The sequence below is a fragment of the Lathamus discolor genome, chromosome 5 (genome assembly GCF_037157495.1).
Source record: "Lathamus discolor isolate bLatDis1 chromosome 5, bLatDis1.hap1, whole genome shotgun sequence".
Taxonomy (NCBI): Eukaryota; Metazoa; Chordata; class Aves; order Psittaciformes; family Psittacidae; genus Lathamus; species Lathamus discolor.
This window is the reverse complement of record NC_088888.1, coordinates 25,272,093-25,295,860: the sequence shown is the minus strand read 5'-3', so window position 1 is coordinate 25,295,860 and position 23,768 is coordinate 25,272,093. Positions and strand designations below refer to the sequence as shown.

Below are 23,768 nucleotides of genomic sequence, written 5' to 3'. Positions count from 1 at the left end.
ACGTATTAATTACCCATATTATAGTGCAAAATTAGTACAGAGAGTGCAAAGTGAAGAGTTTTCCTATGTTGTGCACTTAGCAAGTAAACCTAACAATGTAAGATGCATCCATATATTGTGTTGCATGTTTTAACATAACAGTTTACGTCTCTTTCACTTTTAAAATCATAATTCTGCTTACCAAAGAAAATCAACGCCCTTGCTGAGACAGGATACTTGGACACGCCACACTAGACCCTCATACAGTCTGTAATGCTGTCTATACCTGCTACCACCCGTGAATGGGACACCGCAACCCATGATTACAAGTTAACCTCCCTACCAGGCTGCTAGGAAGGACCTTTCTCTCTGTAGCTTCCCAGTTGCTTTATGCCCAGAGCATATTGTTTCACTGTTATCTTTATCACACCGATTACAAGGAGTTTCCATCACTTGTAGAAATACTGGGGCCTTTCATGGTTTTCTGGACCACATTAACTCAATGGTATCTTTTGGTAGTGAGTTTCACAGATGAATGTGTGAACTGATCTCTAATCCCCTTTATAAAACTGCCGCAAAGTAGATGTCATCTTGACTGCGAAGCTAACCAACAGGCAGAAACCTAGCTGCGCCTGAGAATATTCCCATTTAATTTTTTCAGCCCCTTGATTCTAATTTGGGAAATCTCATGCACAGGAGTTTGTAGTGATTGATGTTGATAGTCCCCCTTCTTCCTGATACTATGTTTTCTTTGTTTTAGGTGTGTTTCTCACCTGTACATATGCGGCTAAGGAAGCCACAAGGAAGATGAAAAAGGCTAAGCTATGTAAGTGGTCCCAGTAGAATTCTTGACTGCTTTGCAGGGGGCATGGCTGACGCATAACAAAAAAGTGCAAAGTGAGGTTATATTGGGGTAACTGTTCACAATTGTCTGCAGAGCCAGTGGAAGCATATGTTACCCAACAGGTTCTTTTACTGAAATCAAATCACTTAGTAAGGTGTGTGCTGTTGAATGTGCGCAAAGGGAAAATTGTGTACTTCACTACTAAAATGTGTCTTCACATGTCATTAGGGACCACTCAAAGATCTAAGCAAGCACAGAGAGACATAAATATGTGAAATGGATCTGCTGTAACACAAAGCATATGTAGCCGGTTAGCATGAGGCAAGTGGTGAGTGTCCTGTCCACTAGGGTGTATAACTTTCAGCTCTGATGCTGTAAAAGCATCGCTGTCCACAGATTATTTTACTCATCTAGTTGACAAACCAGCCTGCTGTGAGGTTGTGAAATCATGCTTTAACCCCTTGTTCAAAGTAAATTGTACCCAGCAAATGTTTTTAAAAATCAAGACAAGATAATGGGCTGTGGTTGTAGCCTGGCTTTAAGGACGGAACAGAGCTACACGAGCACAGCGAGAGGTTTGGAAAGCATCCTGTCTCATGTGTGCTCGGTCCTTCCCTATCCTGACTCACAGCCACCGCTTTCCTGAAACCCTCCTTCCCACATGTGAACCATGGCCTGGGTGACTACATTTCTTTCTCTTTCCAACAAAGTGTCATAAATGATATTTCCTTCAAAGAAGCAAACACTGAAGGTAAGAAATACCCTGAGGCTGCTTTATTCCATCCTTAGTTACAGCCACATCCCTCGGTATAGGGGGCATTATGTGTTATTTTAGAGATGCAGAACACATAGACATGTCTTGTAACCCAAAACCCCTGATACAAAGGTACAAGAACAGGGCATCCCTGACACTCATTGTTTCATGACAACATCACTCAGCTATGAAAACAATCACTCTGACTTTACGAAGATTTTGTACTCACAGATGTGCCCCAGATTGATTGTGAAGTCAAGGCGGGGAAGATAATCAATCCAGAATTCATTGCAAAATGCCCTCCTGGGTGTCAAGATGTAAAATACCGTGTTTATGGCACAGACATTTATGCTTCCTTTTCCAGCGTGTGCAGTGCTGCAATTCACAGGTGAGTGCATATAAATGAGCAAGGGGCTCAGAAGAACTGTCATTTTGGTGTAAGGAGTTCTCAGCTTTTCAAACCCTTTAAAGTTCCTATTGCCTTGTAGGTTTGATTGCAGACTGCTCTTCTAGTAGAAAACCTGCAAGAAAGACTATGTGTGATGCAAGGGATCCAATTTTAAAAGTGCTGTCAATCCTGTACAATCCTGTACCCCTGTTCAAAACCGTCATGTTTGAACACACTTCTCAGTCTTTGGAAAATTGTCTTGAGAGCTGCAGATCTCTAATTCATGCATAGCAAATTGCTATTCTACTGTTATTATCCAAGCAGAAGATAGGATAGAGCTGCTGCTACTAATAAAGCTTCAGAAAAAATAGGCATATCACAAGGGATGAATACATACAACTCTCAAACTTCTGGAATTGGTTTTGATTCTCCAGATTTGAATTTAACTGTCTTTGACATCAAGAGCTGTCCTGCTACAGAAAAGTCACTGGGGCAAATTTATAACATGAATTTTATGGAGCAAATTTTGCTGAGTTTGATTATCCATGCAAAAATGTGCATAAAATTTTAATGGAGAATAACTTCACCACCAAAACACACTGTAACTGTAGGCAGGATTCAGGGACAGGATGCATTCAGCTGAAAATGCAGTAAGAATTTATAAAGCAGATTGACAACGTGACTTTATATGGAGTTATTTGAGCTGCTGCAGTGCTTCCAGTTCTGTGAAATAGCTGTGCTCACAGCTGAATACTTTGGGAGTTTGTACCTTACCTCTGCACTGTGCAGTGCGCAGGCTGGTGTGCCTGTGCGCATAGGGCTGCCACCTCCTGATGTCAGCTCTGCCTGCTCAGCCCCCTGCTAGGGGGTGACTGCTGGGTGACTGACTTTCAAACCAGATTCTTCCTTCAGATACTAGTGTACAATGGAAATTGTTTCTCTGCAAGCAGAGCTTGTCCCAGAGGGGAACTCCAAGATAACTGATAGAGATTGCAATTTCCCCTGTAGCTCAAATGCTGGCTGGCTGTATTGTCGCAGTAAGGGTTTCCAGTTTCCTTGTTTGCCAGCTGGGTTTGGGTGGGTATAATTTATATGCTGCATTTCTGCAGACAGTAAATTTCCTTTCCATACAGTTATATTACCAGCAGCTTCTTGTAATCATCAGAGAAAGCTACAGCTCTGACATATTCTTCACCATTGTTTGCTGCCCATTATTTATTTTCCTTCCAGTCCTACTGCCCCTTTCGTGCCACAGTCACTTCCTGGTTTGCCTGCTCTACTAATGATGCTGCGGCAGGTTGTATGCACCAAAAGTTTACTGTATGAAATGCATTTTATGTCATATGTCAAACCCCATTTAATGTGCCTCACACATGGATCCTGCCAGGTTTTCTATAGCTTCCAGGAATATTGTGTTCAGTTGACCCCAGGCTGAGGTCAGAACCAGGCTGCGTTTACTGCAGGTAATACATAGAGGAACTCAAAGAAAATGCTAATTTTTTTTTTTTACAAAAGATAAAGTCAAGCAAGTGGGAGTTTTGCCTCAGATTTGTATTTCTGTCATCACGCGGTTGGCCCCAAAATTCCTCTGAGTACCTCTCCTTGTATCTTCAGTCATTCAATCAAGCTTGCAGGAATTTTAACAAAGGCAGTAGTTTGCTCTTGTGTGCAACTAAGTCAACCTTAAACATAGGACCAGTAGATCAGTGAGAATAGCAAACACATCCTGACAGCACTTTGTAACAAACTGCTCTTCTCTGACTGGAAGAAGCACAGAGCACAGAAGCACAGATATTCCTTAGCAGCAGACTTAGTAGTAGTGTCACAGCTCCACTACAGCCCCTGGTTTAAAAGTAAAAGTGAATGCTTCATACCTCTTGCTTTGCTGAACAGTGTCTGTGTTTTCTGGGGGGAATTTCTGCCTTCAGACACTATGCTTTCCCATTGCAGTGGTATAATTGACAACGCAGGCGGGAAGATCCTTGTCCAGAAAGTCGCTGGCCACTCTGGTTACCGAGGGAGCTTCTCCAACGGGGTCCGGTCCCTGTCCTTGCCGCGCTGGAGGGAGTCCTTCCTCGTGTCAGGTACCATGGTGGAGCACCAGAGCTGCCTGCCCTCCCCAGCTGCTCCCCACTGCCCAACCAGCCAGGCAACAGCGGGCAGAGGGGTTAGCAGCCTTCTTTAGAGACCTGTTTAGTCACCACAGGCCCACCCACCCCACCTAGTTTTAGCATCAGTAACACATTTGAGACAGTTTTTATTATGGGCTTCCTATATGGCCTGCAGAGAGACACATACCTTGCCAGCAGTGTGCTTGGTTCAGCCTCAGTGTAGGTCTGAGCCTACTGCAAGGGTGACAGGCAGTCTGAAGGCATCTTCCTATTTGCACTCGCTCTCCACCCTGGTAAGTGCTGCTGCTAAGGGAACTAAAGGGCCTTTTGGCCATTTGAAGCATCCTCTGCCTGCACCTGATTTCCCACCTTCTGAAGTGACTTTTGGCTTTTGTCAACCCACCTCAAGTCACATATAGCCATACTGTGTTCATGCAAACCCTGTATTAATTAATTCAATTGGTGCATCCCACGTATGTTGCGAATTCTCCCCATCTCTGTTAGCTAAACAGTTTTGATATCAGTGCAGAGAAATCCATCTTAATTTAATGTTCATTAATTTCTTGCCCCTGTATTATATACAGCAGCTTACTTGCATTCACTGACAAAATTCATGGATTTTTTTTCACCACCTTTATATTATCTTCAACCTACCTGCACTCATTCTACCTGTGTGAAAGGAGGGTCTCATTTACATTGTTTTACATACAATTTCTAAATCCAACTTCCTGCTGCATCCATGCAGGGTCTCAGTTCTTGTTGGTCTACACTTAGGTTTAGGATAGGTATGACCAATTGATATTAGTTAACTACATCATTCCTGGAAAAATCAAAACCTCGAGCTACTGTGCAGGCACTAAAAGTAAAGAAATGTTCTTTTCATCTGAAAATGTGTGGACAGCAAAGGAGGCTTCAGAAACTGATCAAAACGGACTGTCATCTGGAGTTTGCATTAATATATTTGGATGCATTTTTTACAGCATTCTGCCATGAGTATACCACATTATGAGGAGGATTTATTTTGGATAAGTAGGAATTTCCTGGAATAGCTGAATTGCTACTTGTAGTTGTTTCTGGTTTTTCCCTGACAAACAACACATTGTAATTCTGGCACATAAATTGGAAATGAGCCTTTTTTACCTCAGCAGCTGCTCAGTTGTTATCCCATAAAACTGTAGGAATTTTATTAATTTATTAATTTATTAATCTTTATTCTTAATTAATGAGACACTGTATAAGAAGATACAAGAGAAAGTTAGAAGCACATGTAAGAGGAGGTGATAAGAAATCTGGGTATGTGTAGGCATGATGGGGTTTGTCCCTCATGCGTTTAATTTTACGCATGCTGCGTGCTCTCACTGTTGTCAGTGGAACTACCTGGTTTACAAAGTAGCTCAAGCAGAAATCTAACATATCACATAACATGTATAATAACATATTTCATCTATAAATAGGAAGAATAGTCTCACTATACCTACTGAAAATGTAAGGATTCTAGAATTTTAGTGGGAAATTTAAAGGACTACAATGGCAGGAAGGCTCAGCAGCCTGAGGCTGAATGCAGATAGATCTCACTCACAAAAAGAGATGAGTGGGGTTTGGGTTGTTTGGTGGTTTTTCAACAGTTTTACAATTATTAGTCATAAAAAGACAGAGTTGCTTAAAGCATTCCCCACTAAAAACACAAAGTCACCTAAGGCATTATTTTCAGGACAGCTTTAGAGCTTGAACTGAGTTCCCTATTCTCCAGCCAAATTCCTTTTTAAGAGGCCAAACCTGTGTGTGATACTGCACCTTGGTAATGTGCCAAGAGTTTATTCCTAGTTAGAATATTGTCTCCAAGAGTTTGTGATGTTTAAATTGTGAATGAGCATCCATACAAAAGAACACAGAAGAGGAATCATAGGGTGAAGTGATTTAGGGGCAGTGGGGAAGGAGGTCTGTCCCGTGGGATTAAAGCAGCCAGCACACCAGGAGGTATGCAAATGCCCTGGTATTCACTTTCAAGCACTAAAATGCTTTGGTGCTCAGTTGAATGACTCCATTCAGTTTAGTGGGAGTTTTGCAGCTAGTGGTTTAGGAAATAGAGTCCTAGAAGTCTGAGTGTGCTAGTCAGAAATAAGCCTGAGAGAGTGAGCAGCCACCACCCCATTACTTGTATTTCAATGGCCAGAAGCTGAGGTTTGCAGCCCACATGTAAATCCATTTTTAAGTACATTAAGCAAACTCCAACCTAGATGTAACTTCTTCCAGACAGTGAAAAAGACATATTAGCATTGCCCCAGAGGGCAGGGCCACATTCAGGCCAAGCCTCAGACCTACCTCATGGTCACAGATGGAATGCAAGCCGCTGTTGATCAAAAACCGCAGCGTCCAGGAGCAGCCAGCCTCCCCACACTAGCTAGTTTATTTGCACAGCAGTGGGCTTCAGGTTTGCATTAGGAATCAGATTAGCACAGAAATACTTTGAATAAAGATCAGATTATTACTCTGGTGCTGCATCCAGGTACCAACCACTCATACCTGACAACTCTGCCTCTGTTGGGGATAAAGAAATGCATTTAGAAATCATCCGCAATCCTATAGCTTTTCCATGTTTCTATCAAACTGGCAGAAGAGCTCCCTAGTCCTACTTGGCTCCTGATCCCAGTTTTAGCGCCAGGAAAAGTGGATGTGAAAACCTACTGCCCTTCACTTAAGCCAGCTTCTGAGAGAGGCCTAACGGCAAGAAGGAAACCCTTTCCAGCTTGTCCTTCCATGCTAACTGGCCTGCTCTGGTCTCTGGTGTAACCGTGTTGACTTCAGTGGAGCTGCTCTCATTTTATACCACTGTAAATGAGAAATGGAACAGCTGTTTACGTCATTGCCTCCGCTATATACATCTTCCCAAAGAATCCACCATGTAACCGAGGGAATAAAGGAAAGCAAACCTAGCATCACTGTCACAACTCAGGTTTTGCAGGAGGTGGAGGCAGGTCTCATCTGAGGTGGTCCAGATGCGTAACACAGCACAGCATCTTGTAGAGACGGTCACCACAGTCTGGAAATCCTACATCCACCAATTCCCAGAGTCCAGGGCTGTCTTCCCTATCCTGCCACACTTTTCATTCAGTCATATGTGGGAATATAGAAACTGCCCCAAAAGATGAAATTGCATGTCTGCATGTACCAATAGAGATGGCATTTGCTGCAGCACTAAAAAGATTTGTGGTTTAAAGCTTAACTGGGAAACGTGCCTCATTGTTTTAAGACAGGACCCTCATTTTAGATATAAATATAGGTGCCATATGTTCCCACACACAAGCACAGCCTTCTCTTACTGTTATTATTGCTAAAGACTATTACCAGAAATGGCAACTTGCAAAAGTCAAGTCAGAGAAGAATGCTGTGTGCGTGATGAAATGAATCCCACATCAAACATGCTTTCTAAAGTCAATTGTATAGTTGGACTCTGGAAAAGGTTGCCTAGGGAAGCCATGGGTACAGGTTACACAGATGCCCCTCAGGAATGGCCGCCTTATGCTTAACACCATTTGAGAGCAAAGGAATAAACAGACCGACCTCTTCAAATCCTTCCCAGGACTATGTTTTCATGCTTTCTAACCTTTTTTTTTATGATGCTGGATTTAGGCACCGGTATTTTTAGTGACATGGTTTCGAGATTCTGCCATCAGAAAGAAAAATGAGTCGAGCAGTAAAGAAGTGGGGTCTGATTCTGAGCATATATGTTAGATGAGAATTTTATTGCAAGAAAACTTAGAATATTTTGTGGTGCTTTCTAATTGTTTTGGTTTTTTTTAAGAGGGCAAGCCAAGAAAAGGTGTGACATATCCATCAACTCTTGAATATTCCTCTTCAAAAAGCACAGCTGTTAAATCAGGCAAGTAATTGTGACTGACTTTCCCTTACATCCATTCACAACTATCTGTTGCAACGTCTCAGTTGTGTAATGCTGAAGTGTAATATAACTATTCACAGTAAGAAGATCGTGCAACCCTTAGCATCTCATCCAAATCTGTCATGGTATTTTTTTATGTTAAGCATATTGAAATTATCTCAGACAATTTCTATTTTTTGGTCACACCGTATTTCAGAGACTTCTGTTTCCAAGTGCTTTCCCCCTTGCTTTAAATCTGTTAGTGAGTATGATGTTGTACTGATTATTTGAAAGCACCTGAGGTTATACATGTTGACTTTCTCTGATGTTATTAATGTTATCTCTTGATATTCAGTGCTGAGAGTATAACAATAAAAAACAATTATATAATACTAATGACACAGATGGCAATGCACAGCAGCTTTAGCTAAGGATGGTACAATAAGGAACTACTCTGTACAACCATTTTAGTCAGCATCCTACATTGTAAGACTCAGTTTAAATAATTTAGTTGTTTTCACAGAGGTCTTCGATCAAGTCTCACACCAGGTGGCAGCTGATATTCAAGAGCACATGAAGTGCCTCCATCGCTGAAATAGCACTTGTTTGTGCCCCCTGTAACAACTGTTTAAAGTTCAGATTATTCCCATTGGGGTGTGAATAAAAACAAAAAGAATGTCTTGCATTGCTACACACTTCCCTAACACAGCTCTTTGGCTGATTGCTGAGCCTGAGCCTCCCTGAGCTTATCCAGTGAGCTGTGTTGTAACAAAACCTGCCTTATCTTCTCCATGAACTCAAATGCCTGCCAGTGGGTGCATCCATTCAAAGACACACAGAGGTTACTTAGAGTCCTTCTCCTGTACATTATTGTTTGGACCTTGGAAGCAAAGTAGAGAGATTTTTCCTTATCTTTAAGTTTTCATGTGCACAAAGGCAAATCTGAAAGCTGTAGTTGTTCAGACTGAGTATGCACCACTCAAAACCATGCCCTTAGTTTACAATACCTTTGCAATCAGTAGGTACAAATTTGATTATATCTTGATTTTGTACACAGAAATTACTGATCCAAATATTATGCACTGCTAAAAGGGAGGCAATACCTTAGAAATCTTGGCTTTTTCTATGAAACATTTACTAAAACCACATCTCATCATTCCCAAATATACCCAACACTTTAGGTATCAGTCCAAACAGACTAGACTAGGGACAATCGCAGCCAGAGTAGAGGTCAGCAGGCTGAAAGCAATCATTTCTTCCGCCAGTGCTAAACCCCCATTATGTGAGAATCAGCACAGAAACAGGGAGCATCATCAAGTCACAGCTCAGTCATTCAAACAAAATATCAAGAACATGTTCCTCCAGCAAGCCAAAGACTCAGGCAGCTTCCCTTCACTTTGTTCTTGAATCAAACAGAGTGAATGAAAATGTTAGGATCCTAGCAACAGAGACTGCATTCAAGCAGAGAAAACCCAGAATGATCAAAGGCATAAATAATCACTGTTACATGAAATCCAGTGCTTGCCATTGCCTTGCTTTGCCCAGCCGTGCACCATAGGTAGTAAAGAAATCTGATGGTCACAATTCACCTTCCCAAGCCCTGCTTGTCTCTGTCATCACTCCCTAGCCCTGCCACCGAAGCCCAGTCCTCTCAGCTGTTAGAAACAGCTTTTTTTTAAGATGAAGATCTCTGGTGCTAGTGCCATGTTGTGACAGAGGATTTCCTACTTCTTTTATAATTTTAAATTTAAATGATTTAAATTACGGAGACCACACTGTTCACTTGAATACTTAAACCAATTACCAGTAGGACACAAAGGCAGTCCTTTGAGGATTACTCTCACTCGCTGCCAGATTAGCAAAAAGACCTCATCAGCTGTCAGAGATGCAATTTTGGTCCTCATCCCAGGGACACCAGAGACTCAGAGTGCCTGAGCTTTCTTTAAACGCTGCTAGTGGTTACAGTGCTTCCCAAATTCTGGGCACAGCAAGAAAAATCCTTCCCAAAACTGTAACTGTGAATAGTAGAAACAATCAAAAAATGCTGTTTTAAAAACTAACACAACTTTTTAGGAAACCATTATCCCTGGGCTAACTTCTTTAATAGGTCAAAGCTGCCAAAATAACTAGAGAAGAGAAAAAAAAAAAAAAAAAGGAAGATCAAAATCCTACAATACTCAGTCAGACATAAAAGCAGAGGCAGATTCTTTTGCAGGGTAGCTGTAAATGAACTGCAATAAATTTTCCAAGTACTTTGACGACTTTGGGTCTTAGAAAAAGAAAAAAGGACACAAAATCTCCCTTTTCCTTCTAAGCCAGTCTGTGGCATTCAGGATTTGGCCCCATGATGATGTGACAGTGTCAGGCAAGAAAGAACTAGATTGGAAAGTGAATTAGTGACTGAAATATTGCATTATAACTTGTGTTCCCCAAATGCCCTGCACATACTGTGACCCTGATTCTGAAAACACGGTGTTACTCAGAAGAAAAATCAACAACATGATGCATTATTCTCATGAGTACTGGTTTATTACTGGTAAAAACCTGTATTTATTGTTCATTTTAGAAATTCTACTGATATTAGCAGGAAGTTTTGGGCAATAAAAATGCCTAAATTAAGCACCAGAAATAGCGGTTGGCAACCCTCTAGAGGCACCCAGCCACCACTTTTTCTTTTCTTTCTTTGTGACAAAGCTCTGGTTGGACTGATTGACATACCTCGTGCCAGGTGATGGGATGCCTTCCATGGGGACTGATAATCTCTAAATATGAGAGTAAAAAGTATTTTCTGTCAGAGCCGCCTTTCCTAATGTACTTCATTTTGTTTCAGAGCCTAAAAAGCCAGAGCAAGACCTTAAAGCTACGAAGAGTGCAGATACCACTAACACATTGGAAAAAGCGCCAGAACAAGGTATGTGGTGGGGATCTTGGTGTTCTTTTACAGTATCTATCCCAGTTTAAAATGCCTGCAGATGCTTATGGGAAACAGTTTGATGCTGGTAATACACACAGCTTTACTCCCCTCATTCAACCTCCTCTCTGCAGTCACTTTTGGACCAACCCAGTGTCATTATATCAGCACCTGCAGTGGTTCTTGGAAGGAATGTACCAATTCAGAGAAGAGAGGGCACCCTTGCAGTTTAATTTCTGCCTGTGTTTTGGGTGTTGTGAACTTCAGAAGCCTGCAATAAGGCTCTCAGCAATTTCCTATGCAGGCCACATGCTCTGTGAAGATGCTGTGACGGAGATGGGCACCATGCCCACAGGAGCACTGGGAACAGCTAGCCCTGGAGAGCCCTTCTCTTGTGTTAAAGGCTCTACCAGAAACCCAGCCAACAATCAGCAAAGCAGCATCATTTCTGCAAACACTTTGAAGATACTGTGAGAGAGATGGGCACCATGCCCACAAAAGCACTGGGAACAACTAACTGTGAAGCCCTTCTCTTGTGTTAAAGGCTCCACCAGAAACCCAGTCAAAAAGCACTAAAGCAACATCTTGTCTCTGCTCTTACTGTGCTGCTTCCTTGGGTTTTCTGCTAATGCTGTTAGCTCCTATCTTCCTTGCTCCTTGCAGCCTGGGGTATAAAGCCCCTTGCTCCAGCAGCACCAGATCGCAGGGAAGACTCACTGTGCCCCCTGTCTTCTTTCTTTTAGAGCAGCAGTGTGGAGCAGGGCACTGCTCAGCCCAAAGAGAGTCATTCATACTGATTTTTTCAGCTGAGTTGTTTTGTTTTTCTTCTGAGGTCCCTTTCAGCATTATCCAATTAAAACTATCTGAGATCTGAGTTCTTCACTGCCTAGCATTAGGTGGTGATTAATCCACCAGACATTTTCATGGTGATGCTTTGCAAAAGGAGAACATCCAGCAATAAAACAGAAGCTTGTGATGTGCAGCAATGAATAGACTGCACACCATTCCCTTTCAGTGTACACAGTGTGTCAGGCCATCCCCATGGCTATGGGCGAGAGGGAGGAGAGGAATAAGACTGAGGTGAACACGGAATATACAGATGGAGAAGATAATGGTGAAGCATCTTTTTTGAGATGATGACTTGAAAGAACTGTAAGCATTTTAACAATTCATATAAGAATATTTAGGATGCAGATTTTGCAACTAGGATTGTCTCTGTTCTCACATCAGATGATACATTTTTAAAGTAGTAGCAACTGTGAGATGAGTCAAAGTTAGATGAAATTGGCATCTCCCAGGTGGTGTGCTCCCCTACTCTCCTCACCCAAAGCCCTAACACCCCCTGCTCTGGATCTGACCTGTTCCCTGTATCACCCTTACCTAAAAATTGTGTTTGTGCCAAAAGCATTTCAGCTTTGTGGTGGGCAATGCACATTTTATTCTGGTCTATGACTCAGAATTGACATCTTTTATTGCCAGATGCCATCAAATTTCCATTTATATGGACTTTCTAACTGCTTAATTACGCTGAGAAAAGATGATGGCAAAACAAAAACTGCAACTGGCTGGTTGAACCATTTCATGGCTCTGAGACATCTGTCAGGTTGATTAGTGTTCCTGGCCAAAGAAGAAAAGTGTAGGGAAATCACTAAGGCTGCAACAGGCTGCTGTCAGCACTCTCTGGAGAGTGGTGTAATACTGTGTCACACAGGCATCTGTGCTACATATCCACACAGCAACAAAGGCATCAATGGCTCTACAGATGAGGATGCTTGTAAACATCTGAGAAGAACATCAGTGTCTGCGTTGCCTTAAATAGTGATCATGGTTAACGATGCTTCCATGTATGTCACACATCCATCAATTTTCCCACAGGGGACACAGTCCAAAAAGAATATCAAACATCTCCCATGCCAACACCAGCTACACAAATGGCAACCACAACCCCAACACCAACAACCACAACAATGGATCCTTCTACCACAACGCCAAAGCCAACCACAACACCTGCAGCAACCAGAACCACAACAGTTGCAGCTGCAGCCAAGACTAGACCGGGACTGCATAGGGTCAGAGACATAGGTCAGTAGCAGGCATGTTTGCATTGCTTTCCTCCTGACCTACAGCTTCCCTAAAATTTAAAGGACAAGACATGCAGCTGAATATGCCATGATTTAGTGGATCATGAATTCAGTAATTCAATGTTAATTAATTAATTCAAACATTAGGAGTTGATATAAAAAATTTCCAGATGGGCTGGAGTTGTGCCTTTGAGATACATACAAAATTACTGTGTCTCACGTAAACACAAGCAAGTGCAGATTTGCTGAGATGGGAGTTCATCTGCAGTAAAATTATGGCTACTCTTTATCTTTACATAAAATATATTAGCCTATAAGCTCTTCATTCTCAAATGCTGTCATGATTTTCAGGTATAGGGGTCAATAAAGAGTTCTTTGATTCATGTGTCTGGACTGAGAGTTCGACAAATAGGTCAACTCATTTTAGAATTAATTTTGTGGTAACTTTCCATAAATGAAAGTTTTCATATATTTTTTGTAACAGCCTTTGGATTATAAAGATTAAAACACTGTGAAGGAATTCTCATGCGATTTTTGAACACCGGGTTTTCCTTAATCTTTCCTTCTTCATTTATTCTTATTCATTAACATTGGGCTTTTTTTTCAATAGCTGAAAATTAAAATCTCTTATTTTTAGGTTCTAGCAGTGTCCACCCAGCATACTCATCTGCGGTAGCTGCAGCATCAAGTAAGTATGGTGAAGTAAGTATGCCACAAAACATGCAGTACAGTGTATTCTAAGGCAGCAATGAGTCAATAGACTTTCAAGCCTCAGCAAATTCAGTGACTGGATCCAAGTCTGGATTTAAACTGAAAAATAGATGCTTGGCCTGAATGTCAGAGATGCTGATTGCCTACAGCTCTGGGGAAGCCTTTCCAGTGAATATCTGCATTTCAGCCTTGACAAATGCTGGGGTTTGCAACACTTGAGACAAGCCTTGTGCTGTTTGAATCATGTTTTCCTATTGTTTCCTTCTTATGCTCTCAGAGGGAGACTTGATTGAGTTGTAAGATAAATCATGCAAAGCGCTGCATAACCATCTAAATTTAGGGCTGAGAGCTCTGAAATGCCAATTTATGTTAAACCAATGTTCTTTCAAAAACCTCAGGCTGTGGTTCTGAGCCTAGCATAAATGTGATGTTATTCCTGGCATACCACTTGTGTTATTGACAGCAGAGTTGTGGCTGCTCAGGGCTCTGCATCTCAATCTGGAAGCCTGCTCCCGTTCCAGCTCACAGCCTGCAATGCAAGTGTGCCCCAAGCGCAAATACAAGCTAGGTGAAAAATGGATTGAGAGCAGCCCTGAGGAGAAAGACTTGGGGGTGTTGGTTAACAAGAAGCTCAACATGATCCAGCAGCGTGTACTTGCAGCTCAGAAAGCCAACTGTATGCTGGGCTGCATCAAAAGGAATGTGACCGGGAGGTCAAGAGAGGTGATCCTGCCCTTTTACTCTGCTCTCATTAGCCCCCAACTTGAGTTCAGCTCTGCGGCCCCCAATGTAAGAAGGACACGTATCCTCTGGAGCGAGTCCAGAGGAGGGCAACAAAGGTGGTCAGAGGCCTGGAGCACCTCTACTATGAAGACAGGCTGAGAGAGCTGGGGTTGTTCAGCCTGAAGAAGAGAAGGCTGTGGGAAGATCTTATATTAGCCTTCTAGTACCTAAAGGGGCCTACAAGAAACGTGGAGAGGGATTTTTTACAAGGGCATGTAGGGATAAGACAAGGGTGAATGGTTTTAAATTGAAAGAGGGAGATTTAGATTTGTTATTAGTAAAAGATTCTTTACTATGAGGGTGGTGAGACCCTGAACAGGTTGCACAGAGAAGCGGTGGGTGCCCCATCCCTGGCAGTGTTCAAGGCCAGGTTGGATGGGGCTTTGAGCAACCTGGTCTAGTGGGAGGTGTCCTGCCAATGGCAGGGGGGTTGGATCATGATCTTTTAATGTCCCTTCCAACCCAGACCATTCTATGATTCTGTGACTCTATTTAGAGTTGTTTTCCCACACAGTGTGTAATTGGTTGGTCATGTGGTCAAGTAAAAGATATTATTTTTAACTGTTTATAAGTTTTTGGGCATGGGGATATGATAACTTTTGAATGAAAAGGTAGCTGGACTACCATTAGGTTTAATACTCTCTTGCTGTTTCTGAGTGCCTTGAGCTCAGCTTTGCTCTCACATACATAACTGTGTATGTCCCTGCTGCCAAGTAATTCAGAGCCAAGCATGTGGTAGAGCACAGAAGAGGCCATTATTGTTTTTACTAGCAATTAGAAAACCCTGTTTGAGGTTCACCACTCAGAGATATACGTTGAGGGTAAGGTTCTGGCAATACTGAAATCAGTAGGAATAAGACCAAACTTTTGGTCAAAAAATGAAAATTAAAAAAAAACAAAAAATCAACCAAAAAAACCCCAAGAAAAACCACAACCCCAAAGCCCCCCACAACCTTTCCAAGTTTCGCAGTGCTCGCTTCATTGCAATTTGGATCCATCTCTCTTCAAAATTTTCTTTATTGAAGTTCTAAACACAAATTAACTCCCAAAAGATTAAAGTGGTCAGACTTACTGACATATTATTGTGAGCTGGAGGAGTGGTGGAGACCTACTTCTGATTTTCTGGTTTCACAGACTTCATTTCTAGGACCACGTCCAGCATGTCTGTACTCATGATACAGCTTCCTGAATTCTCCTGACTCCTTCTTGATTCTAAAGGAGAAGAACCGCCTTAAAAACAAACAAACAAACAGACAAACAAACAAACCAGAAAGAACAATTAGAGTTTTGAAGTGATGACCAGACACAAAGCAGTTTATCAGCTTTCTCTATCTGAGAAGTTCGGGATTCACTGCTATTGTTCAGACTTGAATTTCTGATGATGCCATTGGCCTCAACTGGAGTATGGCTTGATCGAGCAGAATCAACTGTTCTCCTGTCCATCTTGTCTCACAGGGACACACAGGGCATTGGTATTTTGCCTGCAAAGGCCACTTTAAAAGTAAAAAACCTTGAAATAGAGCACAATCAGAATAAGCACAGCTGTGGCTGCTATGAACTCCTGCATTTCCGTTTCCAGCCACTGGTACTGGCAAAAGTTCACAGTGGCAAAGGAAAAGCGGAATCTCCAGATTATAGCATTAGAGCAGGGCAAAACTCCTCCATCCTAGCTCTTGCTAGGGTTCTTTTCCCTCTATCTTCAGTTTATCAAAGATACAGAAACAGGTAAAATACCTGAGGCTCTGCTCCATCACAGGACCCCTGCTTAAAAGTCTTAATGTGGCAAAACCGCTAAATGGAAAACCACTGATGTGACTAGCATGACATTTGACAGCTTATTCCTCTCTGCCCTGCTAGCAAGTGCATCCCTTCACCAGCACAGCATGCCCTCCTGAGGGGAAAGCAGCAATAGAAGTGGGCTTTGAAAGTGAATGCAAAGTCTCTCCTGCTCTGGGAGCAACTTTAAATTCAGTCATGCTGTGGTATATAATGACAGCTTCTGCCTCTTTCCAACATTAGTTACCCAAGCAGACTCCCAAGGGTCACAGACTCACTTGCTCTCTCTCATCCCAGCTTTTCAAGCAATCCTTTCTCGCACAGCTGCTTGGTCCCTAGATGAGGACTGGGAACAAATCACTTCTGCTGCGAACATTGCAATCAAAAGTCATGTCACACAGGCATGCTTTGTGCACAGAGTAGCTGCTTGTCTTCTCAAATGAGGCCCCATCATTTGCAAGGTCCCCTCCAAACTGCATTTCTCTCCACTGTCCCTATGCTTTACTGCCTCCATGCAGTGCTTTCTGCAGGACCAGCTCCCAACCAAGAATTGCTTACTCTACTGTTCTCATTTCTGAGCCAGTTCTACAGATTCACGGAGTGAGTGCCCAACCCCGGTTTGTCACAAAATTCTAGTCTCGCCTCAATCTCCAGCTTGCACAGAGTTCTGCTTTAATGAATAGACATTCACATGCTGCAGGCTCAATGGCATCTCACAGTTGAAGACCACAGAAATGCAACTGCAACCTCTCCCTCTCTACCACCACCATGTTTGCTCAAGCCAGCCAAAACACGGCAGAAATCAGCTTACTGTGGGGAAGCAGAGCAAGCGGGAAGGGCAAGGCCCAGCACAGTCGAAAGGAACACAGAGAGTAATCCATGTTGCTAACATGGGTGTGGAGGGTAGGGTTAATTCATTTTAAAAGTGGCATAAAATACTTCTGAAACAAAGCTGGTCTCCCTCTTACCCTCCTGTACGTTGTTTCCACTGACCTTGTAAAGAGTGTTATATTTACACAAGGGCATGGTTGTGGCAAACAAGGTGAATTCTCAGGATCAGATCTAATTTTCTTCCATCGCTTTGGAACATTCTGATCTCCCGTGTGGAAGGCATGTCACATGCAGCCCCATACAACTGCTGGACAGACAGACTTGTCCCTCCACAGCCTGAAAACAGCCTGGACTAGCTGTGGTCCATCTGGAGCCAGAGCTACAAGCTTATAGAATTTAAAAGCATTGCCAGTTTTGGCAGATGAGCCTATTACTTCCTCAAACAGGATCTCTTTGGCATCTGGAATTTACAAGGTCTCTCAGGACAGCTCCTAGAAATCCCATCAAAAGGCTTTCAGCAGCCTGTGAAGGTTCAAGTTTGGGTCAAACACAGACTATTCACTGTTACCTAATTTTGCAATATCAAGTTCCTAAGGAGCAGTAATTCCTGTTTTCTGAGACAACCATTCAAAATGGTCTCATTTATGATATCTTACGGGTAAAAATATCTCATGGGCCTCTATCCAGTGTTCACAGGAGCCAGCTAGAACATTCCTACTGATTTCAGCAGGCTTTGGAATTAATCTTTCTGAAAAAACTAATGCATAAAGGCTTGTTAAAGGATAAGGTTGTTCACAAGCCTCTTAAGGATAATTAAGAAAAAGAGAGGCAAGATTAAAGACATGATTTTCATCTGCAAATGCTTTGAGCCTTTAGCAGTTTTGAACAATGGGAATTTAATAACCAAATCACCTTTTAAAAAGCCTTTTGTGTAGACACTGGTGAAGACATGTCAGACACATGAATTCACCACATTATTTCTATCATTGTCTCATTATTTACAGTCTGCCTGCTTGTTTGTGTTTCTCACTCTCTGCAGAAAGGTAGTATCTGTTCAGGGGAAAGGGAGTATTTTGGGTTTGGGGCGCTTTTTTAACCTCCCTCACACAACTGGTACAACTGGATGCTACTGAAAATAGAAATAAACATAGATAACCAGCATGAGTGAGAGAAAGAAAGTCGTAAGGGAAAGCAAATCACAGCAGTAACTACAAACCTTTTAAATGCAGACCTGTACATGTAATAGTCATAACTGAAGCAAATGTTAAGTAGGCTAATCTACATGAGAGCCAGAACAAGGCAATCCTTCTTCAAGTGAGCTCAAAATACATAGTTAACAGCTAAGAAAGTATATTAATTAAACTCTCTCTGTATGAATCATTAACTCTGACAGCTATAAAATAAGACTGAGTGAAAAAGCCGGGTAGCAGTACCACTGAATCAAACATGGCCTAAATAACACTTTTCCATTTTTGGTGTTTACTTAGGACAGGTTCAGGCAGCACAAGGAAGAGGACAGAACACAGGTATATCTTAAGTTAATAATGACTAGCAGACTTGTATTGTGAGAATATTAAACGTTTTTTTTAATTTACATGTACTAACCAATGTAATATTTTCAAAGCATTCAGGGGCATGTCCACCTCTGCAAGTAACAGGAATATTTTAAGACCCAATACAGGTAAAGACATTACAATCCCTCCCCTGATTCCTCCCTATAGCTAGCCCCACCATTCACATCTACTGAGTCATAGAGTAATGCACTGTTTTTCACTTCTAACCATGTTCATAGCAGGACATAGTTAGAATAGATATCACACTGGTTATTGTGTGACAATAGTGGAACTTTTCAGAAAAAGATAGAAAAAGATGAAAAAGAATTATTAAACTTAGAATTGCTCTCAAATTAATATTCTAATCACATTCATAAATGCCTTTTCTATAACATTAGCTGTTGCAAAATGAGAGGGACATTTTGTGTAAGTTTGGAGGATGAAGGCCTGACCCCAAGAGGAGACATGTCTTTTCGGTTTCCAGGCTATGAGCACAAGCTGCATCTAAGTACCCACTACCCCTTTTTTCGGTGCACCAGTGAATAGCTGCACAATGCAGCCCCTACTAACATTAAACTCTTCTGCCCTTGCCAAACTCTTTCAGCTTTCAAATTCTTCCTTTTCCATTTGGTTTGAAAACATGTGCAGAAAGACAGTTCAGGGCCACAGCATCTCTTGTGATCATGCTTCTCTGTCCTCTCATGCTGGCATCTGACCTCTTGCCTCTTTGTTGGATCACACAGGTATTCAGCGTCAAGAGCCTGTTGCTACTTTCCGGAAGGCTGAAGTCTCCCCATCCCACTTGGGTGAGCAAGACTGCTAGCAGCAGATTTTCTGCTCTCTTTTGTAGTTTTGGCTTCCCCAAATTAGCCCTCAGGCAGTACTGCAGAGCAGTTTTGCATGTCCTGTGCTAGCTGCCACCTAGCAGCTTCCTGAATGTGAAAGGCAAATGACAGCTCAGTCACTGTCAGGCTGTCGTTTCAGGTCATGGATATCAAAATCTACCATAGTGTTTGCAGTTTTCCTTATTTATTAGTCAAAAAAAGAAACAAAAAACCAGCTCTGTGCAGCCTATGAGGTCTGTGATTTTTGCTAAATCTTCTCTTCCTCTTGTTGCCAGGAGCCTTCAGGCTCACTGAAACAGTAGACTGCCTTTGGTGCCGAGGGTAGAAACATCACCTGTACTTCCCTTCCTCACTGGCTGTGCAATTCACCATCCTTCATCAGCAAGCAGCCCCATCAACAGGTGCTCTGCAAGGACACTGACAACTTCCCAAGGCTACTGAGTGCTCAGTGCACTTAGAAACACTAAATCTCCCTTGACAGAACAGCAAAGTTTCTCAGAGACAGATTTTGACCAGAAGCATCCAGTGTGGAGTTCAGAGACAGGATCTGAGGTGACGGAAAGACAGGCAGGGCTGCCCCTCACCAGCAACAGTCACAGATGCAGAAAGCCCCAACAAGAAGAGCAGCAAGTCTGGTGGTGCTACCCAGCGCCAGCCAGCAGCCCAGGCAAGTCCCCAGTGATGAGACAGGTTTGACTAGCTGAGGCAGGACACCAGCAAGGCAAGGTCAGGATCAGAATAGCAAGGTACAAGACTAGGCACAGGTACAAGGAGCAAAGGCGAGGGTGTGCTCACTTCCATAGGGTCCCCAAGCAGAGCAGGTGGAGGGTCCCACGGATGCTTCCCACAGTGCTTTCTCACACACAGCCCTTCTCACAGCTCCACCATGGTGCCCTAGCCTGAGCCAAGGCAACAGAGCTGACCTCTAGCATGGGCTACCAAACTGCCTGGGGAGGGGGGATATGGCACATGAGGGTGCCCCTGGAGCCCTGAGAGCTTTGGTGAGGGTTGGAAGCAAAGAAGGGGCATTGCAGCAGGAGAGAGCACGGTGGTCGTTGATACTGAGATTAGAGAACATTATTGTGCAGTAGGACTTCCTGGATAATACTGGCCAAGTAAGTTTTCCCAGCAATCTCCCCATCAAAAGACAATTTGCAGTTTACCTAGTTGCAGCATATTTAAAATGGATACACTTCTTCCTAAGATTTACTGTGTTCACTCACTTTTCTACTTCTCTTCCTTGTTTCAGCCACCTTCTTTTCCTTCTGGTTTCCCTCCGTGTTTATCTTTGTCATGTTTTCTGGCTATACTGATGTCACAGCCACTTCTTTTTTTCGATTTCACTTTTTTTCTGTGCTCTCCCAATTCACTTTGCCCTTGCAAAATGCATCACCCACCTTTGGAGGGCAGACAGGAGGGCAATATTTTCCTGAACTGAACAGCAGAGCAAATACATTGCCTGTAATCATGTCAGTCATGACAATGCTCTTATTATGTGACACCATATATAGGGTGGGGATACCCTGGGATGTCAGACCTGCCTTCCTGGCAGGTCAAAATGGAAAGAGCCCTAACATCTGGACTGAAGGATGTGCTGGCTAATCCTCAGGCTAGCTGCATCTTTGCCGGAGAAACAGGGGAACATAGTGCTGAGTCTTGTTTAAATCAAAATCTGAGTTTGATACCACTTAATTGCTTAAGGCACCTTAAGGTCCCCCCGAAAGTGATTACAAAGCACAAATTTCCCATCATGAATGATTCTTTTTCCTTCATCACAGAACAAGAAGGAAAATACCCACAAACACATACTTGCCATATTCCCAATGAATCTTTATCTTTTTTTCAGCTGAGGTTTTGGCAGCTCAGATGTGCTGCTTCCAAGCAGTCAATTTTTAATGATCAAAGGGAAACTCCTGAGCAAGTCCTTGCTTTCTTGGAAAGGAGAGTTGTGTTTCTTGATCCTACCAAGCGCACATGCTGCTCTGCAAACATCAGCAATCAGTTCTGCGGGTTTGGTGGGGCGCTCGAGGAACTTCCTCTCATTAGCTCAGGTTAGCAAAAGGGTGTGCTGGGAAAACACCCTCCTCACCACATCAGTTGCCTGTGCAGCTTCTCACAGCATGCTCTTCAGAAGGTCCCAACTCTTCCAAGCTCTTGACTACGCACATTAGCTCTCTTGAAATCCCACAGTCACATAGCCCAGAATGTCTTGCAAGACACAGAAGAGTTGCTGTGGCAGTGTCTATTTTTGAAGACTGCTACAGCTTTATCTGGATGTAACCCAGAGCAAAATATCACTTCTTAGAAAAATTCTTCAACAGGCTCAAAACAAAGACACTTTGGGAGTTATTCATGAAAGCAGCAATTCTGATGAAGTTTTCCATGTCTGATGAGCTGCAAGCAAAACATAGACAACATCTTCATGTTTGGATGGCATGAGGGGATAGAGGAATCTTTAGATGAGAGGTACTTGCAGATTTTCAGCGGAAAACAATCTAAGCCAAGCAAAAGTATACTCAAGTCAGTACATTTGCCTCAGTATCAATGCAATTTAAAGGAACAAGACCAAATCAGATCTAAAAATGTATATTTAAAATCATAAAAAATGATTAGTGCTCTGGAGTCAGTGATAGGAGGCTTCTAAATACGGCCTGAAATGTGCGCATAAAGGTTTCCAGGTTTCCTTAGCTCCTGGTTGTTAACGATAATTCACTGTAAGAAATTACTTTTCTAAATTGAGTCAGAACTCTGTAATCTCTAGTAATTCCATTATTTTAAGTAATATTGTTTCTTCTCTTTCATGTGTGAATGCAATGGAAACAGACTTGTGGAAACCTGGATTGAGCCTTTTTGACACAGGTAAATATTTAAAACATCCAGTAACTAGTCTGGGAATAACCGGTTTCCATCACACATGGGAAAAGTTCAATCTATCCATCAGACCCATGACACTGCTGATATCCATCTCATTTTAAGGAGTAATTACATGATCAAAGTATGTCATTTACATCTTAGTAGTTAAAATTATTTTGTTCTTGCATCAGTCTCAAGTTCCTGCCTAAAGCAGGAGCAGAACAGATGAGCTCTGGAAAGAGCTGGCAGCTGCACTGCAGCAAAGAGGTTCTAGCTACTGAAATCTATTTGTAAATAATAAGGTATTTTGGGAATGCCACAGCTGGAATCATAGTCCAGAGCTGCAATCAGTGAAGACGACAACAGATTTTTCTGATGTCAATGTACTTAGGAAAGATTTTCAGATAAGAACAGGAGGATTTAAGATGAGCTCAAAGAATAATAAACATCATTGAAATTTTCTGACATTTTAGACTTAAAATGGACAATATGGAGATGACAACATTTTTATAATTACTGATAAGTGAGGGGGGAAAAAAACCCTACATTTGTAGCAGGCTCAAATAGCAACAAGACCATGACTTGCACAACCCTTAATCAGGAGCAATTACCAACTGCAGATTCTATGTGTTCAATATAGAACACATAGATGCCTTTCCTTGGAAAATTTTAAAGCGGACTGCACGAACTACAGGCCAGTTCATGACAGGATACTCTCTCTCTTATGAGGGGCTGGACCATCCAATGTAAGATGTCTTTTCCATCACCAGTTTTATTGCTGAAGAGGACTTTGCTGATGGTCCTTACAAAGACCATTCCCTTGAACACTCTGCTTACTTCAAAGCTGAGGCATGACTAATCCTTGTAGTGGCTGTGATGAGCAGCATAGCCCATATGCATCAGCTTGCAAATGCAGAGTCAGCAGCAGTGGCTGTTGAGTCAAAATTTGCATTGTCCCAGACAGGAACAGAGATCCCTTCTCCAGCCTGAGCCAAAGGGAGGAAGTGTTTCTGTCCTCTGTAGCTTAAGCCAGCAGTGTGCTTATTTAGAAAAAGCTACAGCACCAGGCCCAGGAGTGGAGAGGGGTATTTTAAGGCAGAATGACAGATTGCATTAAATGCAATGAGAGGTTGTGCATGGGGGAAGGGATGTTGTATTAATAGTTTCTCAGCAACCGAACTGCCTGCATAGACTACTGTGATAAAGTCTGATGAATTCAGACTGTCACTTCAAAGGAATGCTTTCTGGCATGGATGTAGTCACTGTTGCCTTACTTAAATGAATGGGAAGTTTAATCAGCATGGACAGCTGTGACAATCAGTGAAGGGAACTTTAATTAGCATGGAGTAGACTGTCCGTGCAGTGAGCTGAAATTCCCATGGCAATAACAACATTAAATTGGACTGGCAGGACAGGGAGGCCCATAGAGACTGACCACCTCCCCAATTAGTTGAGGAAGATTATTTGGTGG

The 23,768-nt window shown here is 42.4% G+C and overlaps 1 protein-coding gene across 3 annotated transcripts in view; it reads left to right on the top strand.

The window, feature by feature from the left end:
• VIT (vitrin) overlaps positions 1-23,768 on the top strand; it is a 35,088-nt gene that overhangs the window by 1,150 nt on the left and 10,170 nt on the right. Inside the window, exons 2-12 of one of the 3 annotated variants that reach the window (XM_065679057.1) lie at positions 740-805; positions 1,809-1,965; positions 3,916-4,049; positions 7,879-7,956; positions 10,784-10,864; positions 12,740-12,946; positions 13,583-13,633; positions 18,534-18,572; positions 18,671-18,727; positions 19,343-19,404; positions 22,255-22,303. In XM_065679057.1, the coding sequence (XP_065535129.1) occupies positions 740-805; positions 1,809-1,965; positions 3,916-4,049; positions 7,879-7,956; positions 10,784-10,864; positions 12,740-12,946; positions 13,583-13,633; positions 18,534-18,572; positions 18,671-18,727; positions 19,343-19,404; positions 22,255-22,303 (981 nt within the window). Of the gene's footprint in view, positions 1-739; positions 806-1,793; positions 1,966-3,915; positions 4,050-7,878; positions 7,957-10,783; positions 10,865-12,739; positions 12,947-13,582; positions 13,634-18,533; positions 18,573-18,670; positions 18,728-19,342; positions 19,405-22,254; positions 22,304-23,768 lie in introns of all 3 variants that reach the window. The other 2 variants (XM_065679056.1, XM_065679058.1) reach the window with 2 other exon arrangements.